The sequence below is a fragment of the Zea mays genome, chromosome 7 (genome assembly GCF_902167145.1).
Source record: "Zea mays cultivar B73 chromosome 7, Zm-B73-REFERENCE-NAM-5.0, whole genome shotgun sequence".
Taxonomy (NCBI): domain Eukaryota; kingdom Viridiplantae; phylum Streptophyta; class Magnoliopsida; order Poales; family Poaceae; genus Zea; species Zea mays.
The window spans coordinates 168,274,544-168,295,032 of record NC_050102.1 but is presented as its reverse complement, the minus strand read 5'-3'; the positions used below and the strand labels follow the sequence as shown (position 1 = coordinate 168,295,032).

General features: G+C 45.4%; 2 protein-coding genes and 1 pseudogene across 4 annotated transcripts; all 3 read left to right on the top strand.

The window, feature by feature from the left end:
* Nucleotides 1-7,425: 7,425 nt before the first annotated feature.
* LOC109941006 (extensin pseudogene) lies at nt 7,426-8,314 on the top strand (annotated as a pseudogene). Its single transcript, NR_161403.1, has 2 exons — nt 7,426-8,167; nt 8,259-8,314. The product of NR_161403.1 is annotated as an extensin pseudogene (transcript).
* Nucleotides 8,315-12,134: 3,820 nt separating this feature from the next.
* On the top strand, nt 12,135-14,997 carry LOC109941210 (uncharacterized). Of its 2 annotated transcripts, XM_035960748.1 has the most exons (8): nt 12,135-12,230; nt 12,312-12,491; nt 12,581-12,751; nt 12,834-12,944; nt 13,026-13,499; nt 13,578-13,694; nt 13,784-13,861; nt 13,949-14,997. In XM_035960748.1, the coding sequence occupies exons 1-8, from the start codon at nt 12,173-12,175 to the stop codon at nt 14,902-14,904; spliced, it is 2,145 nt and encodes a 714-aa protein (XP_035816641.1). In that variant the 5' UTR covers nt 12,135-12,172; the 3' UTR covers nt 14,905-14,997. The 2 variants fall into 2 exon arrangements, with proteins under 2 accessions (XP_035816641.1, XP_035816640.1); XM_035960747.1 differs by having other exon boundaries at nt 13,784-14,997.
* Nucleotides 14,905-17,178, top strand: LOC118473040 (uncharacterized; the record flags this gene model as incomplete). Its single annotated transcript, XM_035961252.1, has 2 exons — nt 14,905-15,936; nt 16,588-17,178. Coding segments are annotated over 2 exons (1,623 nt in total), but the record flags the coding sequence as incomplete, so codon positions are not given.
* Between the last annotated feature and the right edge of the window lie 3,311 nt (nt 17,179-20,489).

The window sequence follows — 20,489 nt, the reverse complement described above, 5'->3', positions numbered from 1 at the left end:
CCTCCGCCTCGCCCGACCCAGGGGCTCGGGCTCGGCCTCGGCCATGGAAGACAGACTCGACCTCGGCTTCGGAGGAACCACCACGTCGCCCGACCTAGGGCACAGGCCCGCCACGTCAACAGGAAGCGCCATCATCACCCTACCCCGAGCCGACTCGGGCTGCAGAGAACAAGACCGGTGTCCCATCTGGCTAGCTCCACCAGATAGGCAATGATGGCGCCCCGCTAGCCCTGTGACGACGACAGCTCTCAGCTCCCTTACGGAAGCAGGGGGACGTCAGCAAGGACTCAACCGCTCCGACAGCTGTCCCTCCGCCAGGCTCTATTGCTCCTCCGACAGCCACGACATCACACCACCAGGGTGCCAAGATCTCTTCGGCTGCCACATTGGCATGTACTTAGGGCGCTAGCTCTCCCCCCGCTAGACACGTAGCACTCTGCTACTCCCCCATTGTACACCTGGATCCTCTCCTTACGCCTATAAAAGGAAGGACCAGGGCCTTCTTAGAAAAGGTTGGCCGCGCGGGGACGAGGACGGGACAGGCGCTCTCTTAGGGGCCGCTCGCTTCCCTCACCCGCGTGGACGCTTGTAACCCCCTACTGCAAGCGCACCCGACCTGGGCGCGGGACGAACACGAAGGCCGTGGGATTTCCACCTCTCTCACGCCCGTCTCCGGCCACCTCGCTTTCCCCCCTTCGCGCTCGCCCACGCGCTCGACCCATCTGGGCTGGGGCACGCGGCACACTCACTCGTCGGCTTAGGGACCCCTCGGTCTCGAAACACCGACACCTACTAATGGAGCAATCTGCTTAAGTCGACAATGACTTAAGACGGTGCAACATGCTCGCTCTTACTCGCCTTAGGGTGACCACTATACCCAACTAACGGAGCAATCGTCTTAAGTCGGCAATGACTTAAGACAGTGCAACATGCTCGCGCTTACTCGACTTAGGGTGACAACTATACCCTACTAACGGAGTAATCAGGTTAAGTCGGCAACGACTTAAGACGGTGCGACATGCTCACGCTTACTCAACTTAGGGTGACTACTATACCCTACTAATAAAAGCAATCAGCTTAAGTCGGCAATGACTTAAGACGGTACAACACGCTCACAACTACTCGTCTTAGGGTGACCTCTATGCCTTACCAGCCGATCAATTGACATAAATCAGGAAAAGACTCCAAAACCAGCACGTCGCACTTACTTCCGCAATCGTTCAGGACGACTATTGAATTCTAACAACAGAAGCAAAATGTTATAGTTTTCAGCACCAAGGACACATTCTAGTACCCTATCCACCGAGTACCCGAGCACAGTGATCACACACACATATAATTCACAAATGCATTCAGTATCTTCTAAACACGTCGCTACGGCGAAACATCTCTATTTGGCAATGTCTTTCATAGGGGCAATCGAGGAAGAAGGGCGACTCGAGGCATCAGGCGCAACCTTGACGTAAACAACAATGTCATCAGGAACAACTACACCGGGCCTTCTCATCAGGATCCGTCCCGCGCGAATGGCTTTGTCCATAGCCTTGTCACGCTGAGCTTTCAGAGTGGCCCAGTTGTCCTCTGCAACTTTGGTAGCCAGTCGAGCGGCCTCTAGCTCATGGGCGACTGATTTCTTGGAGGCACGCAGATCTTTGATGATGGAGTCCTTGCTTGACACCAACTGTTTAAGCCGCAGAATCACATCCTGGGATACTTGCAGTTCACGACGATAATGATCCAGATCTGTCATAGTAAAGCGGTGGCTCCTTTCCAAGATGGTTAAGGAATTGCTGGCATCACGATACAACCTATCCAGATTATCACGAGAAGCTGCAAGTGCTCGTTTCTCCTCCTACAAACAAGAATCAACTCTCAAGCATCCAGTAAACAGTAAAGCACGACAGAGCCAATTAAGTAAGTTTACCTCATTAGCCACCCTTTCAGAGTCAAGCTGAGCATTGAGAGAATAATTCAAAGAATGTGCGTCGTCCAAAGAAGCAGAAACCCAAGTCAGGTCGATCTGACCTTGGGAATACTTCTCCTCAAGCTCGGAGTACCGTCGGGTTGAGTCGGCTTGATGTTGAAGATGTTTCTCCTCAAGCCCAGATTACCACCGGGCCATATCTGACAAAGCAGTCGAAAAAGGATACACGGTTAAAAACAAGTTGATCAATGAGCCAAGGAAGAAACAAAGTTACCAACCAGCATTCGACGTCTTCAAATCAGCTATTTGTTTTTGAAGCAGCAATGGATTCCACTGTGTTAGAGACATAGCCCCTTATGGAATAGTGGCACCATGTGACCTCAACTGAGCGGACATTCCGTCAACCAAAGCTTGTTATTAAAGACAAATGAGTATAGAGAAAATGATTTACCAGGGGGAACGACAGAACAAAAAGAGCTAAGTTACCTGAAGATTAGAAAAGAATGAGGGCAATCCCAAGTCATGAGAAGCTGCGTTGTAGCTCGACGAAGGAAGATCAACTGGAACAATTTGAAGAGCATCGTCGGGAGTTGATTCAGTCGCACTAGCATATATCAGAATTCTTGCATACGGCTCACCGACCTCCAAGGCGACTCGCTCGCTCGAAGTTAAAGAAGCATGCTTTACTATCACTCCATCAGATCCTGGTGGAGACAACCCGATGTGGACGTCCATGGAGGTGTGGGAAAGAGAGCTCACTTGGACACCCTCGGGGACTGGGTTGCAGCTCGCGCTACCCACCAGAGCTGGATCACTACCGGCAACACCCTCAGGGGCTGGGTTGCAGCTCACCCTACCCACCAGAGCCGGATCATTACCGGCGACACCCTCGAGGGCTGGGTAACCGCCAGCACCACCCTTGGAGGCTGCGTTTTCTGCAACAGCCACCTCTAAGGTTGAAGGATCCTCAGTCACCTCCATCGGAGTCGGGCAATCCTGACCAACTTCTTGACACCGAAGACTGCCTTCCAAAGTCGACGATGCGCGAGATACTGCCCGGGATACCTCTAATCCCACGTCTGAAATTTCAGAGCAAACATCCATCATATCACCAGCAGTCGGCTCCGACAACATAACTTCAGGAATGACATCCTCAAGGGCTTGATCAAAATCTGTTATGGATAATTCTTGAAGGCCAACAAGAGTAGACAGAGCTGGAGAAGGAATATCACTATCCCCCCTAATGCCTCTGTAACGCCGGCTATTCTTACGAATTAGCGGAACTTCTTCTTCCTATTTTTCGTCCTCATCAAAAATACGAACAATAGCTGGTGCACGATCACACCCATTGGGATCAGTTTCTGCACGGTTACACCCATTGGGGTCAGCTTCAACAAGGTCACACCCATTGGGTTCAGCTGGTGCACGGTTACACCCATTGGGGTCAGCTTCAACAAGGTTACACCCATTGGGGTTAGCTGATGCGCGATCACACCCATTGGGGTCAGCTTCAACAGGTACACCACCATTGGGATCAACCTCAGTAAGGACCTCTGCTGGTACTTCTTCACAAACAGGAGCAGAAGGGCCAGCGTCTTGATCCAAGCATGACAGTCGCCGAAGTCGCTTCTTTTTCTTCTTTTCCTCAACAGATGCAGTTGGGCGGCTAACTGGGCAAGGACACTTTGGGCAAATACCCTCAGGTTTTGGGTGCCCACTGTTTTGTTAAGCTCTTGTACAACCATAACAGCCATTGGTTTAGCACAAGCCGAGTCAGAAGATTCTCCAGCCAACATATTGAGTACAACATCTATTTCTTCATCATCCGGACTTGCCGACACTGAAAATTGAACTTGCCTCTCATCATTGGGAAGATCACAAATAGAAGCAACCAGAGCCCCAATGTCTTGAGAAGAGGGTCGCACTTTAAGACCCAAACCACTATCACCGGTAGGAGGGTTGGACACGAAATTGAAAAAGGACTTAGGAGGTGGCAGATTCCAAGCAGAGAAGGCAACAGGAGCACCAACATTTGATACTTTGCCCCTTAAGATCATGTCCAGTCGGCTCACCAGATCCTCAGTAGGAATTTTCCTATTGGTAACCCGAGTCGAGTCAGTAATGCCACTATATAAGTAAGCTAGGTATGACCTGTCCTTCAAAGGCTGAATGTTCTTAAAAACAAAGTCAGCAACCACAGCCTCGGCAGTCGGACCTCTCTCCTTTAGCAGACAGATCTCAGCAAGCAGAACCCTAGCTTCTGTTACCTCCAAGGCAGTGGGAGACTCAACCCAACTCGGAGTGCGTACATCTGGCTGTCTTCCTGACCGAGGGGGGAGGGACTTGCCGTGGTTTTCCACAATAAACCACTCAAGGCGCCACCCTTTAATGTTGTCCTTAGGCGGAATGTCAAGGTATTCTATTTTCCTCCCGCGACGCATCTCCAGACTTGCACCACCCACGAGCTGGTGCTGCCCCCAGCCATCCCAGGTCGATAGTGATACAAATACTTCTATAAATCGAAATGAGGAAGAATTTCGAGGTAGGCCTCACACAGATGTACAAAGATAGAAATTTGCAAGATGGAATTGGGATTCAGATGGGTCAGGTTTAAATTGTAAAAGTCAAGGAGACCACAAAAGAAGGGAGAAATGGGAAGAGCAAGGCCGCAGATGAGAAAAGGAACATAGACAACAGACTCGTGGGTACCTTCTATCGGAACAGTGACCCCACGACAAATCCGCCAAGAACAAAGCTCCTTCGGAGGAAGAACTCCAACATCGACAAGGCGGAGAAGATTTCATTCCGAGACGACAGACATATGGTTACCTGCGAACGACAACTGACTGTTGGGGTCGATGGGAGGAATGACTACCGCAACAGAATTCTAGTTCTTCCGCTTGGCCGCCATCGCAATCTCACCGGCGGATTGAACAGAGGCGAAATTAGAGAGAAATAGAGGAGTGATTTGAGGCGGAAATGTGAAGTTAGTGCTCAGAACTCAGAGGCATGCGGTGACGTGATATAAATGGGGTTTTCCCGGGTTGGGCACCGTTTCTAAAAAGTGACAAGTCATCACTCGGGAAAACGAGATTTTCGACATAACTCGGCTGTACCTCTAAAAACACCGACAACATCAAGCACCACTCGGGGGTTACCTCTAAAAAACTGGCAGTGTCTGTCATAACTCTGCTGTTATATCTAAAACACTGACGTCGTCAAACACCACTCGATTGTTACCTCTAAAAACGCTGCCAGTGTCTGTCCTAACTCGGCAGTTACCTCTAAAACGCCGACGTGGCCCAGCGTGACTCGACTGTTACCTCTGAAACGCCGACGTCATCAAGCACCGCTCGGCCGTACCTCTAAAACGCCGACAGCATCAAGCACCACTTGGAAGTTACCTTTAAAACGCCGACGTGGTCCAACGCAACTCGGCTGTTACCTCTGAAACGTCGACGCCATCAAGCACCACTCAGCAGTTATTTCTAAAAGACGCCAACAGTGTCTGTCGTAACTCGGTCGTTTTCTCTAAGTGAATGCCGACGGAACCAAATACGACTCAGCAATTACCAAACATTACTCAAGTGTTATCTCTAAAAACACCAGCAGCGCTATGCATGAAGACAAACTATCAATTGACTATAAAAGAAACACAACGAAAAAGCGAAAGAACGCTCATAACAAGCTGAAACTTTTTCAATATATAGAGGAGGGAAGTTCTTTCACAAACTTAAAAGACCAACTCATTATGAGTCGGCCTTTTTTCCTTTTTTGCTACATTGCATTACTACATCACTGCACTACTCACACTACACTATACTACTAACTACTACTACATTATTCCACTACTACTAATACTACTTATACTACTAGTTATCTATACTAACATTTAAACCAGTGGCGCTTTGCCACTGTCCTTGCTGCTATCGCTGTCGCCCTTGATGCTGCCGCCGTCGCCGTTGCCCTTGCCGCCGTTGTCGCCATCACCGCTGTCGTCGCCTCCATCACCGCCGTCGTCCTCGTCGTCGCCGTCACCGCCGCTCTCCTCCTCGGACGAGTCGGAGGAGTTCTCCTTGTCCGAGGAGATCTCTGACTCATCCGAGCCCTCGAGCCCGGAGCGCTCGACGGCCCGGATGTACGTCCACACCTTGGCAGCGATTCCCTGGGAATCGTCCGAGTCATCGGACGACACCAGGGGAGAGGAGTAGACTGGCGACCCCTCGGACTCGGAGGAAAACTCCTCCTCCGAGTACTCGGAGTCACCAAAGTCCTCCGAGGGGGGACTTGGCTCGCGCTTCTGCTTGTCGCCGGAGTGGTGCGACGAACTTCCGCCCTTCTTGTTCTTGCCCATGGTTGATTGGAAGAGAATAGAAAAGTGGGAGAATAAGCAACAAACGGCCAGGAGATGTGTGAAGAAACCAGCGAAGCAGGCAGTCTATTTATAGAGGCGGGAGGCAACCGCTCATCTCCTACCACGGTCACTGAACAGTCACAAGTATTCAATAAGAAATTCAAATCGTCTGGAAACAAGTCAGGCGGTAGACGCTGTTACACGTAACACGACACCATTGGGACTGAGGTCAACTGCTTGGACGATATGATTACACCCCGCGGTCACATCAAGTTACTACTCAAGGGCAGTTTGCTAAACGCTCAGCGCACTAAGCCGTCCCTTGGTTACACCCATTGGGGAGGGGACGCCCAGGATTTTTCAATAGATTTTCCCAAACAGTTACATCCATACAGTATACGCAATGAATGTATCAAGACAGAAGAAAAATATTGATGGAGATCGGAGGAAAGCCAAATATAGCTACTGAAGTACAAGTCTAGTCAACAGAAGCATTGAAGCACGAAGCGAAATGAAGACCAGCCAAGAGCCATCTACCAGACGTCCAATCTGTCGCCGATCAAATAAATTTCAAACCTAACAGGACATGGGTAGATGCGCTGCTGATTTCTAAAGCAGGAATTGAAGACAACAGGCTGATCTCTAAAAGCATAAGCTGATGATATATTGCCAAATTCTAAGGCATGAGACGAAGATAAATTAAAGATTTCTATAAGGTATAAGATGAAGACCTTTGAGTGGATTATTTTCAGTAATCCACTCAAAGCTCGGGGGCTACACCCATTGGGTGCACCTCCGGTGCATCTAATGAATTCTCAACCTCGAAGGCAGAACACTGATCTCTAAGGCATGGACCGACAATGAAACGCTGATCTCTAAAGCATGAGACGAAGATAAACCAACGACTTCTAAAAAGCATGAGATGAAGACCTTTGAGTGGATTATTTTCGGTAATCCACTCAAAGCTCGGGGGCTACACCCATTGCTGCACACCCAATGAATCCTCAACCGCTAAGGACAAAATGCTGATCTCTAAAGCATAAGCTGGTAACCGAGCACTAATTTCTGAAATCCTACTACTAATTAAGCATCGAGAGTGGGCGCCTGGCGATGCCATGCCCCCGCGTCGCCTCCCCTACGCGTCTGCCATGTGGACCCGCCTCGGTCTTCCCCTCCGGCCTCCGCGCAACCACAGCAATGGCCATGGTCTTCCCCTCCACGCAACCAGCAACCGCCATGCCCCTCGGTCTTCCCCTCCGTCCTCTGCGCAACCGCCATGGTCTTCCCCTCCGCGCAACCACAGCAACCGCCATGCCCCTACCTCGCACCATCCGCCATGCCTTCGCCTCGCAGGATCCGCCATGCCAGCGTCTCGGCTTCTCCTCCGTTCAGCCGCCCGACCCGCCGCCTTCCCCTCCGCAAAACAGCCATGTCCCCGCCTCGGCTAACCCTATGCGCAGATCCACAGCCGCCCGACCCGCCAGGACCTGCCTCTCCTTCCCCTCCGCGCTCAAACAACCAAGCCGAGCCGAGGAAATGCGCCCACAAATTTGGACGCTCCGCGCAGCCACACGAACTGCCATGCAACCACCTCGCACGATCCGTCATGCCCCCGCCTCGCACGATCCGCCGTGCCAGCGCCTCGGCTTCCCCTTCGTGCAACCGCCCGACCCGCCAGGACCCTGTCTCTCCTTCCCCTCCGCGCTCGGCTTGGCCCACAAATTTGGAAATGCACCCACAAATTTGGAAGCCACGGCAATGGCGCCCGATTTGGCTATGGCGTCGCTGATTTGGAAATCGCACAATCTACGTCGCCGATTTGGAAAGCACGATCTCGGTACCGCAATCACAACAACTATCCCCCAAATGTCGCGCCCACCCACGTCCAGGTGAGTCAGCGCTGGTCCTTCATTTTCATGTGTGTGCCAACATCTTCATGTTCAGTAGATTCTCAGTTTGGTTCTTCTCTTTTTGGTTCAGCTGACTTAGGAGGGTCCAAGCAGGAGCCTACTCCTCATTTGCCCCTGTTCAAAGGTATAAATTTCACTAGCTTCTCTAGCAGTTCATGATTATGCATAACCATGTTCTTGCCTGTTCGAACCTAGATATACAATTTTCTTATGTGCTAGCGGTTCCTGCTGGTACACTTTTTTTCCCCGAGTTGTTGCTAATCTGTGTTTATGTATTAGTTCATAGTGTGTTTAGTTCTGCTTTGCTTTCTTAACGATGTAGAAATACACTGGTGTTGTATTCTTTAACTTTTCATGTATCACTATTAGCCTGTTAGGTTGCAGACCATGGTATATTGTGGACTTGTAGGAAAAAACAACTTACATAAACCAACGTTTATGTAATATAACATCTAGCAACTTTTGTATAAAGCAGCCATTGGTTTAGCCAAACAAAAACGATATAATCAATCACAATTGCACTCGTGAAAAAAATATACACCAAAAATATTTCGCTCTGCTAAATTGCAAGGAATCAACTAGAGTGGCATGACCTTTCAGGCCAAGCACAAACCACAAACCTCCTATTCAATTTACTGCACAACAATAAAGTAATACTTTTGACCACATCACAACATAATAGTATCCAAAGTGTTTAGAAATTTAGTAAAAGCGATAAGCAGGTAGCTGATAACAAATGTGTGAATAAATCATGTTCTTCTGCTGGGCGAATAACAGAACTATAAGGACCTTGGGGCAAGGATAATACTTGTAACCAGCACATGTTGCTTCAATTAATTATGGAGTGAGAGACAAGTATATACTATGTTCAGCTATCAAGTTATCCACGCTAATATAAAGAATGGATTCATCTTACTAATTCCAATGCACCAGCCACCAAGCAACACATGTAGATAGCATTTTGCTCGAAGATTCTTGCCTTATTCTCTACTCTCTTTTTGACCTGCTCTTCCACAGCATATCCATCAGAGAAAAAGGCTCTGCATTGGTAAGAAAAAAATCACCCAATTGAGCCCAAAGATGACTCTAGCCTAGATGGTGGGATCGACATGCACACTTTCCATCCCAACTAATACACTAATCACTCGAAAACATTCTCCTTGCTTCTCCGGAGTACATTAAAGTGCCCGATTACAAAGTATGAATAATCCTAATAAAGGCAAGCTTACTTAGTTTAGGCAGACATACCACCACGACAGCCCTTGTTCAGCATGTCAAGGTAGAACTGGTACTTGCAAATCTGGGGTTCAGTTGAGAAGTGTTTGTACAAGTAAAATAAAAAAAACAGCAGCACATAAATTTATGTAATTATTGGAGGCGCAGATTTACAATGGTTTGTGTTCATTTGGATTTCAGATGTCGTCCTGGGTTCGATTAAATTGAATTTCTGCTTTAAAAAAACTTATTGGAACTAAGTTTAGCACAATCTGGTTATCCTAGATTCACCATTAAAAGTTAGATTTGATCTAGGGTTCCGTTGGGAAGTGTTTGTACAAGTAAAATAAAAAACAGCAGCAAATAAAATTTATGTAATTATTGGAGGCGCAGATTTACAGTGGTTTGTGTTCATTTGGATTTCAGATGTAGTTCGGGGTTTGATTAAATTGAAGTTCTGCTTTCAAAAAATATCTTATTGGAACTAAGTTTAGTACAATCTGGTTATCCTAGATTCACCATTAAAAGTTAGATTTGATCTGAGGTTCAGTTGGGAAGTGTTTGTACAAGTAAAATAAAACAACAACAGGAAATAAATTTATGTAATTATTGGAGGCGCAGATTTACAGTGGTTTGTGTTCATTTGGGTTTCAGATGTAGTTCTGGGTTCGATTAAATTGAAGTTCTGCTTTCAAAAAAAAATCTTATTGGAACTAAGTTTAGTACAATCTGGTTATCCTAGATTCACCATTAAAAGTTAGATTTGATCTCGGATTCAGTTGGAAAGTGTTTGTACAAGTAAAATAAAAAAACAGCAGCAAATAAATTTATGTAATTATTGGAGGCGCAGATTTATAATAATTTTGAGACAACAGTCAGGGTATAAACTGGTTTTGTGCACGCATCAAAATAAAAAACTGATAAGTTTGTTTTTACCTAGCAGACTTAACTTAGTCGATTATAGTTAGATCTCTTACACCGGTGGGTTTATGTAAGTAGTATTTTCCTACAAGTCCTACAAGGCTACAATATATTATGTATTCTAGAACCTAACCGGCTAATATAATGTTTTGAAAAAATAAGAAGCACATAAATTAAACTTTACACGATTGTGTAATACATACATGGAACAAAAACAGAAAATACTAACTTTACAAGTTTGTTAACTCTTGATACGAAAGGATAGTTTGCACGAGCTTGAAGCAACCAACCAAAAGAACAGAAGCAAACCAGCAGCTGATATCCCCTAAACAACAACATATGAGGCGAGGTTTCTGCGGCCGCCGGCCTGTGTTGTGGAGATGTGCGGTGGAGGCGAGATGGGGCAGGAGTGGGGCCGGCAGTGTGCAGAGGTGCGGTGGAGCTGTGTGCGGTGGAGCGGTGGAGCTGTGTGTACGAGCTGATGACGCTTCTCTCGTAGTGGACCAGCATGGCAGAGATTCTCTCTGCTTGTAGTGGGCCAGCATGACGAGAAAGGGCTCGCAGTGGGCCAGGATGACAGAGAAACGGAGGCGGGGGCATGGCCACGCCAGGCGCCCACACTCCATTCTTAATTAGTAGTAGGGAGTAGGGATAGGGATTTTGCCCAGCCTCTAAATTCAGCGGCATTGTTCCCAGCTTGTTGATATCAGTTGAGTTTCCTTGGCAAAACTTAATACAAGCAGTCTACTTAACACTTCCCAACTGTAGAAGCACATCTATAGTTTTTTACCTGTACAATCACATCTAAAATGCACCAGTTTTTACGTGTAGTTCCAATAAGATTTTTTGCTAAACCAATGTTTTTGTTAAATTAAACAGTAGAGGCCGCCATTGGTTCAGCCAAACAGAAAGTGTCCTCGCGTCTGTAGATTTTAACAGTATAAACACCCGGTGACTGCAGGCAGCCATTAGTTCCAGATTTTACCTTTTAGAATGCCAAGTACTCGATGAAGTGCAACAACAACATCCAATCCTGTCTTGCCCTTTGTGCCCAGAATGTGGCATCACAGGAATACTTGTAACCTTTTTTATGGAACCATTTTGGCCAGCCTCTAAATTCAGCGGCAGTGTTCCCAGCTTGTTGATATCAATTGAGTTTCCTTGGCAAAACTTAATGGAAGCAGTCTACTTTACAATTCCCAACTGTAGAAGCACATCTACAGTTTTTTACTTGTACAGTCACATCTAAAATGCACCAGTTTTTTACGTGTAGTACCAATAAGATACATTGTTTAGTGACTTACACTTAATAGTAGGGATTAAGTTATCCACGCTAATACAAAGTATGGACTCATCTTACTAATTCCAATGCACCAGCCACCAAGCAAAACAGGTATATAGCACATCTACAGTTTGGAAGTGATTTGTTTCCATTTTTTTAATTCTGGGTGTCTCTAATGATGAATCTAGGATAACCAGATATCTTGTGGTATCTTGTGGTATCTTGTGTTATTTGTGAAAAGCTACTTAATCCTTCTCATAATTTTATTGTTGTTTTAATGGTGCTATGATCAATATATTGTCGATAAAAGATCAATGGCACCATCTACAATTTACCATAATAGGGCTACTTAATCCTTCTCATAATTTTATTGTTGTTTTAATGGTGCTTTGATCAATATATTGTCGATAAAAGATCAATGGCACCATCTACACTTTACCAAAATAGGACGGTTGCTGCCGTATCTCCCTTTCCACCAGAATCTCTGTAAGCACCATCTAAACTTGCCCATTCTCAACTAGCAGATTTCCTTATGTGAAAACGAAGAACCAACATAAACGAATCTAATGGAGCATAATGCTGATCGCACACCATTAATAGACATCTCAAACACAAGCGTTACAGGTAAAAGTTTGTTCACACATGTCAATTAATGATTGAAACTTAATAAGTATGTGTTCATTAATACAAAAGGTTGAATTGTAGGTGATCAAATAGGATCAAACTCGCTTGGACCAATAGACGATGCTAATGAACGTAAGAGGCAAAGGGATAGAGAAAGATATGCCACGATGTCCATTGAACAAAAGAATGAGAAAAATAGGAAGCGCCGTGAAGCACGTCAACGAAACAAAGGACTACCCCTAAAGTCTGAGTCATCTAGAGGTTCGTATTTAACTGTAGCACCATTGATCTCACAAATTTTGCCTTTTGTACCACTGTTTATTTGGCTAATGCTAGGATGATTATGGTAGGTCCTATTAAAAACACTCCATTGGCTGGTAATTCTATCGAACGAAAGAGGCAAAGGGATAGAGAAAGGCGTGCAACAATGTCGGTTGAACAAAGGAATGAGTACAATAACAAGCGTCGTCAAATGCGTCAACGAAATAAGGGACAAAATGTGATGCCCGATGTTTCAGGAGGTGATGAAACCCGTCAAATTTAAATTAAATATGTATGTTCATAGACCTACTATTGTAAAGTAATTGTATTCATATTTCGTAGATGGCGACAAAAAAGAAAATGTGGATCCAGATGATGATAGCGACTGGCTGCATCGGAACGAGACATTCCAGTCAAACGACTATGTCGCAACGACAGACCTTCTGCCACCAGGTTCATGACTGTTCACTTTACTAAAATAAGGCAAAATACAACAGGTTTCGTGCAATTGAACCTATACATGCCATATTCTAGGCAGTGTGCATGAATCTGTTGGTGTCATTGGGGAACCGAGTATCGGCGTTAGGGAGTATAGGCTTGAACGCCTTAGGTTGTATAATCAGACACCAAAGCGAAAAGAGGCAAAGATAGAGTACATGAGAAAACGTAGAGTGCTACATGCTGACACTCTGAATGTTGCGTCCATCGCCATGGAGGACCCAACATATACCCCTGAGGTTGTGCACCCTGCAACGGAACCTTCAACAGTTACCACCTGCGACTGGGTTATCCCTGAATTCATTAGGACACCTTTCCTACCAGCTCAAACACAGACCGAGGATGTCGGTTCATTCGATATGTCTACTGAAGCAATAAGACATAAACATCATGTGCCGCGTGGGGAAAGACAAGCTATCTTAGCCCGTCGAAACAAACAATTTCAAGCATCCATTGCAAGGAACGTGACTACTTTGAATGGGGATACTATCGGTGACGCCAACAACAATGGTAATTACTATCCAATCTTAAATGGATCTTGCACGACGACGATACCATATAGTCAGACTAATCGTGTGTTTCCATCAGCACAATGTAGCGTTCCATGCCAAGCCGCTACCTTGCCAACAAATGGAAGTGAAGGCATAACCGAACAAGGAAATGAGGTGGAGCATACACAAGAGAAGCCAACGGTCATTTCCAATGGTAATTGTAAAAAATCTTTAATTAGATTACATATTTTCCCCACCCTTAATGCCTTTGTCTTTTACGTGGCTCGTATTTTCACGATCCAGATGATGATGATGATGATGAGGCTGTCATATTCGAAGAAGATGATGACAACGACGAGGGATACATATTCGCTGGCCAATGTACTTATGTCAATTTTTATTATGATTATGATACCAAGGCTTATATAAATACACATGTCTTAGTCGTTGTTTTCCAAAAAATATCAGACGAGGAGACTGACGAGGACATCGAAATCGATGGTACTCAGGATGAATCTACTGGCACTGATGTGCCTGACCCGTACGACAAGGTATACAGTAACCTCCCTGAAGAAACACATATGCTGAAGCCTGTTCCTGACTGCGGTTATTGCACTGCGAAGAAGTTTGAGTACGAGCCACCTGGGTTTTGCTGTCGTGGTGGGAAGGTTGAGCTAGCACCACTCGATACCCCTCCCCAGCTCAGGAGGTTGTGGGATAGTGCAGACTCTGATGCTAAGCACTTTCGTGATAACATTAGGTTTTTTAATGGCCATTTCTCTTTCACTTCCCTATACTGTTGCCTCGATAGTATGACAACTAATGTGCGAGATTCTGGTATATACACGTTCCGGGCACAAGGCATGATGTACCACAATATCAAGTCATTCGGTAAGGAAGGTGGGTCGGAGCATAAACATCTAGAGCTTTACTTTTACGATGACGATCCCAGTCTCGAGCATCGGTACCGTAAGTGTCGTGAAGAACAGCTTCAGAAAGACAAAGATGTTATTAAACAGATAGTTGGCATACTCCATGGAAACCCGTACTCCGAGCACCTTAGGAGCATGGGCCATGTTGAGAACCTTGATGACTATCATATCGCATTGAACCTTGACCAGACTTTGAACCAGAAGACATATAACACGCCTCTCACTTCGGAGGTGGCCGTTGTATGGATCGAGGGGAGCGAACGGCGAGGCCAGTTCAGCAAGAGTGTTATGTTACATGGGAAGGATAGGTCAAGCCACGGCATCCGCTCATACCATGGATGCTACGATGCACTATCGTATCCACTGTTCTTCCCTAAAGGTGAACTTGGATGGCATGCAAATATCCCAAAGGTTGGTGTATCCATGGATGAAGTGGATGCATACCGTGCGACACATAGGGCAAATAATTCAAACGATGAAGATGCAGGTTAGTTGTTTCTTTGTACTTTGCGATTTTTGCACATTATTAACTATTCTTTCAACATCACTCACTTTTCAATCCTTGCGTATGCAGAATCTCCTACCCATTTATGTGTGTCCGTACGTGACTACTACTGCTACAAATTCCAGATTCGTCCCGGGGTATTTAATCCAATACTTCATGGAAAGCGGCTTTTCCAGCAGTTCGCTGTCGACACGTACATCAAGATTGAGAGCTCTCGTTTAGATTTCATACGTAAGAATCAGGATCGTTTAAGGGCAGACCTATACCAGGGCTTGGTGGATAGCATGTTAGATGGAGATATCAGAGCAGAAAAGGTTGGGAAGCGAACTGTGCTGTCTACGTCATTTATTGGTGGTCCTCGTGACATGAAACGTCGGTATATGGATGCTATGGCTCTGGTGCGGAAGTTTGGTAAACCGGACATCTTTCTTACCATGACATGTAACCCCAACTGGGATGAGATAAGGAGAGAGCTTCTCCCTGGGCAAACACCACAAGATCGTCCCGATCTTGTAGTGCGTGTCTTTCATGCGAAGCTACAGGAGTTAAAGCATAGGCTGACTAAACAGGATATTCTCGGTAAGGTCCGGGCCTACGTCTATGTCGTGGAGTTTCAAAAGCGGGGTTTGCCACATGCCCATTTTCTACTCATCATGCAGAGGAAGTACAAGCTAACGTGCCCTGAGCAGTATGACCTTTTGATCTCAGCCGAGATCCCACACAACAAGTACCCTGAACTACGAAAGATGGTTATCAAGCATATGATGCATGGCCCGTGTGGGTCGTTAAACCCTAACTGCCCATGCACTAAGGGCCATGTATCGTGCAAGAATCATTACCCCCGGCCTTTCAGTGACACAACCTTGCAAGGGAAGGACTCATACCCGATTTACAGACGTCGTGATGATGGGCGTAAGGAAAAGGTTCGAGGGTGCGAATTGGACAATAGATGGGTTGTCCCTTACAACCCTTACCTCCTTCGTCTCTTCAACTGTCACATCAATGTTGAGGCGTGCGGGAGCATCAAGGCTGTTAAATACCTTTTCAAGTACATATACAAAGGCCATGATCGTGCGTCTGTTGTTATGAGAGATGCGAGCAAGGCAGATGATGATGTAGATGAGATCAAGCAGTACAGAGATGCAAGGTGGGTGACTCCTCCAGAAGCGTTATGGAGGATATACGGCTTTGAGCTTAGTCAGAACTCTCCACCTGTGATGCAATTGCAACTCCATCTTCCAAACATGCACATGGTGGCGTTTCACGAACGACAAATGGTCGAGCTAGTCGTCAACCGTCCAGGTGCTGATAGGTCAATGCTCACGGCATATTTTGAAGCGAATAGGCTACATGAGGGGGCTCGTGGCATCCTATATCGTGACTTCCCTGAGTGGTACACTTGGCAAAGTGGTAAGGGCAAAGTATGGCAACGGAGGAAGCGTGATACGGGTGGACAAGTCGGTAGAATAGTCTCTGCTCATCCCGCTGAGGGGGAGCGCTACTATCTCCGTGTTCTCCTAAACCATGTGACTTGTGCCACCTCCTATGTGGATCTAAGGACAGTAGATGGTGTCCCGCTACCAACTTTTCGTGAGGCAGCAGAGAGAAGGGGACTGCTTGAGTCGGACAACACACTGGATGACTGTCTCACTGAACGTGCTCTTTTCCAGATGCCATCGGCGCTGCGACGACTTTTTGCCACAATACTGGTGTACTGTGAGCCAAGCGACGTGGCGGTACTCTGGCAGAATCACCTAGATGTTATGTCAGAGGACTATCAACACAGGAGTCAGGGTAAAACTCATGTTGAGCAGATGGTATTGATTGACATTAGGAACATGCTGCAGTCAATGGGAAAGGACATAAAGACATTCCCTCTTCCTCCTATCATCGACGCATATGACGATGCTATTGGTACTGCTAGGGAGGTCTACGAGGAGGAAAGTATCGAACCAGCAGTGGGAGATGTGGCTCTCAAAGACTCTCTTAACGAGGAACAGAGGGTCGCCTATGATAAGATTCTATCTGCCGTGGACACTGATAAGGGCGGATTGTTCTTTGTGGATGGACCTGGTGGCACCGGGAAGACTTATCTATATAGAGTGCTGCTCGCGACGCTACGCAGCCAGGGCAAGATTGCAGTGGCAACAGCTACATCTGGCGTTGCGGCTTCCATAATGCCTGGAGGAAGAACCGCCCATTCACGCTTCAAAATACCTCTCACTATTGACGATGGCGCTGTATGTAGCTTCACGAAGTAGAGTGGAACCGCAGAGTTGCTACGGAAAGCATCTCTCATTATCTGGGACGAGGCTTCTATGACCAAGAGACAAGCCGTTGAGGCACTGGACAATAGCATGCGCGATATAATGGGTCGGCCTGAACTACCATTCGGTGGTAAAACCATTGTCTTCGGTGGGGATTTCAGACAAGTCTTGCCTGTTGTTCGTAAAGGGTCAAGGGCTCAAGTGGTCGCTTCTTCGCTACGGATGTCTTACCTATGGGAGTCCATGTCCCACTTAAAGCTTGTTAGCAATATGAGGGCAAAAAATGACCCTTGGTTTGCGGAGTATTTGCTGCGCGTAGGCGGTGGAACTGAGGACACAAATAGTGACGGCGACATCTGTCTTCCTGACGAGGTATGTGTGCCTTATAGTGGGAGTGACAACGATCTTGACAACCTAATAGACTTCGTTTTCCCAAATCTCAACGAAAATATGTCTGATTCGACCTACATCACTTCAAGGGCGATACTGTCAACGCGGAACGACTGGGTGGATATGATAAATGCTAAGATGATCGATCGTTTTCAAGGGGAGCATATGTTGTACCATAGTTTCGATAGCGCCATGGATGATCCTCATAACTACTACCCTCCTGAGTTCCTAAACACACTGACGCCTAATGGGCTGCCACCACATGTTTTGAAGCTCAAGATTGGATGCCCTATTATATTGCTTCGGAATATAGACCCTGCGAATGGACTTTGCAATGGCACCAGACTGGTCATTCGTGGTTTCCAAAGAAATAGCATTGACGCAGAAATTGTACTGGGTCAGCACGCTGGAAAACGGATTTTCTTGCCGCGTATACCTCTGTGTCCCTCCGATGAAGAGATGTTCCCTTTCCAGTTCAAAAGAAAGCAGTTTCCTGTACGGCTTAGCTTTGCAATGACTGTTAACAAAGCACAGGGTCAGACTATTCCCAATGTTGGTGTGTACTTGCCCGAACCAGTGTTCTCTCATGGCCAACTATATGTTGCTCTATCTAGAGCGATAGCCCGATCGAACATAAAGATCCTTGCCATCCCAACCGTCGATGGGAAGAAGAGGTCGAGGAAGGGTCTAAGAAAGAACCCTACAGTAGATTGTGGGACATGCACCAAAAACATCGTATACAAGGAGGTCCTAACAAACTAGACCCACGGTATGTTTGTCAAAACTGAATTGTTTGTTAACCACGTAAAATCTCATGGAGTAAATTTCTGTAAGCATGATCATTCATTGTTTGGTACTTGGATGATTGGGTCCTAACGCTTTTCATATTTGTTGATTGTTGCTTCAGCTTCAACACATCTAAAGATGAATCCTCTAAAACCGTCGATGGGAGCAGAGAAGCAGATGTACGGTCAGCCAAGGTTTCTAATCACCTTCAGTTCATGCTTGTTATTTGGCATGCCTGAACAACATTTACAGTATCTTATTTTTTTCATATGCATTTGTCATTCATAATATATGGTCTCATATGAAACATATGAATATGCCTAGCTTTATGTCCCTTATAGTCTTCAAAATACTATAAATTCTTACAGTGTAATAGATTTCCATTTTTGTATCGCTATTACTGCTTATATATGAAATAGAGTGCATTTCTATGTTTACACCACATGCAGCCCGTTTGGGGTTTTATAACTAGAACTTAATGTTTTCATCTCTGGTGAAGCTATAAATAAAACCTCGGAGTGTAACTCCATTGCATTTTGTTAAGTGGCAGTAGCATTATCTGCATTTTCCTTTTCTGTGTGTCTGCCCCAATATAATTTGAAATTTGTCACTACTTTGCTTTTCATGATTGTTAGTATAGTATTCATTGTTAGTATAGTATTCTAAAAAAGTAGTTTGTTACAATAATGGAAATCCAATAACATGATTATAACATACACACCAGATTGTGCAAGTCGAAAGGAAATGTTAAAAGCTCATCATATTGTCCTAATAAAGGCAGTACATGATCATGAAGTCAAGTTCGCAATGTTCTTGTAATTTGGTCTTGAAGACCCAGCACTACTATTTATCACATGGAAGGCCCCAGTTGTTCATTCCTTTATTTGACCAGAAATCGATATAATTAATTTCTATTGCATTATGAATTCAAACAGTTTTTAGAGTTAAAACATTAATACCCTTAGATATTGTAATTCTTGTGGAGCTTACTCTCCCAATCTAAAGTGAATTTTGAAGAGTTAATCATTACATGTCTTGTGGAAATGTGAAATACCACTGTGGGTTGCACCTTCTCACGTAGAAGGAAACCATGGCCCCAATTACCCAGGTGGCATGGGCATGACGATATGCTTCTATGCTAATTATTAAAGATTGTTAGGGCTGGCCTATATAGAAGGCTGTAGTCCCATTGATTTCTTTTAACAAGAAACATACCTAAAGTTTCCCCCATTCAAGGGATCTGTGATCAGAGCCTCTTCCTTGGCTTATGGCTTTATGCCTTTATCAAGTTCAGCTGAGTTAAGTGGCATCTAACTTACCTTGAGCCTCTGTTCATATTAAAAAGCTGTACAAACTGCATTTTGATTAAAAACCAGACATCTCATAGATATAAAGAGCAACTTTAAATTTGCAGCTTGCTCTTTGTCATCTGCTTTCAAGTCGGACGACTTGCTGGTCGTTCTGGCTGACCAACTTGGGCAATTAATCGTGATTGGGTCCAAATCAACTTGGACGATTAATCACAATTAATCGGACGACTTGAAAACAGATTCTTGAATACAGAGGATAATGTCATCTGCATACTGCAGGATGGCCACTCCATAATCAATATATTATGGCACTAAACCTTCAAACAACTTTTCTTCCGGGCTAAACACTTGGAATAACATTGTATTTTTTAGCTGTTTTTAGTGCCTTATTTGTACATTACCTAAATAGCTAAACACTTGGAAGATCTGCTTCATTGAGTCACCAGATCGCGGGTTCGAAGCAGCCTCTCTGCATTTGCGGGAGGAAGGCTTGCCTCTGGTACTCGGTCTGCCATTTTTTTTATTTGTACATTACCTAAATGTATTGTCCCTGTGTGCAATCCAGATATTGATTTTCAATTAATTGGTGATATTTAAGTGGTCGAGGGTTAAATATTGTTTATTTGCCAAGCGAGCCAACCAACATCATACATAGAATATGCACTATATCTATAACATTTAGTAGATATTTCCATTTATTGATTGACGCACTTGACGTCGTCGTGATGGCTTGACCAGACAGTTAAACTAATAGAGATTACTAGGATATACACCATCCAGTCAAAAGGATTGTACTAGCCTCTATTGTCTGGGGCTTTT

Bases quoted from the DNA above. Each gene is read 5' to 3' on its own strand.
- LOC109941210 (XM_035960747.1), top strand. From the start codon at position 12,173: ATGGAGCATAATGCTGATCGCACACCATTAATAGACATCTCAAACACA. The intron at 12,945-13,025 runs GTTCATGACTGT...GCCATATTCTAG, and splicing joins GACAGACCTTCTGCCACCAG to GCAGTGTGCATGAATCTGTT. The intron at 13,695-13,783 runs GTAATTGTAAAA...TTCACGATCCAG, and splicing joins GCCAACGGTCATTTCCAATG to ATGATGATGATGATGATGAG.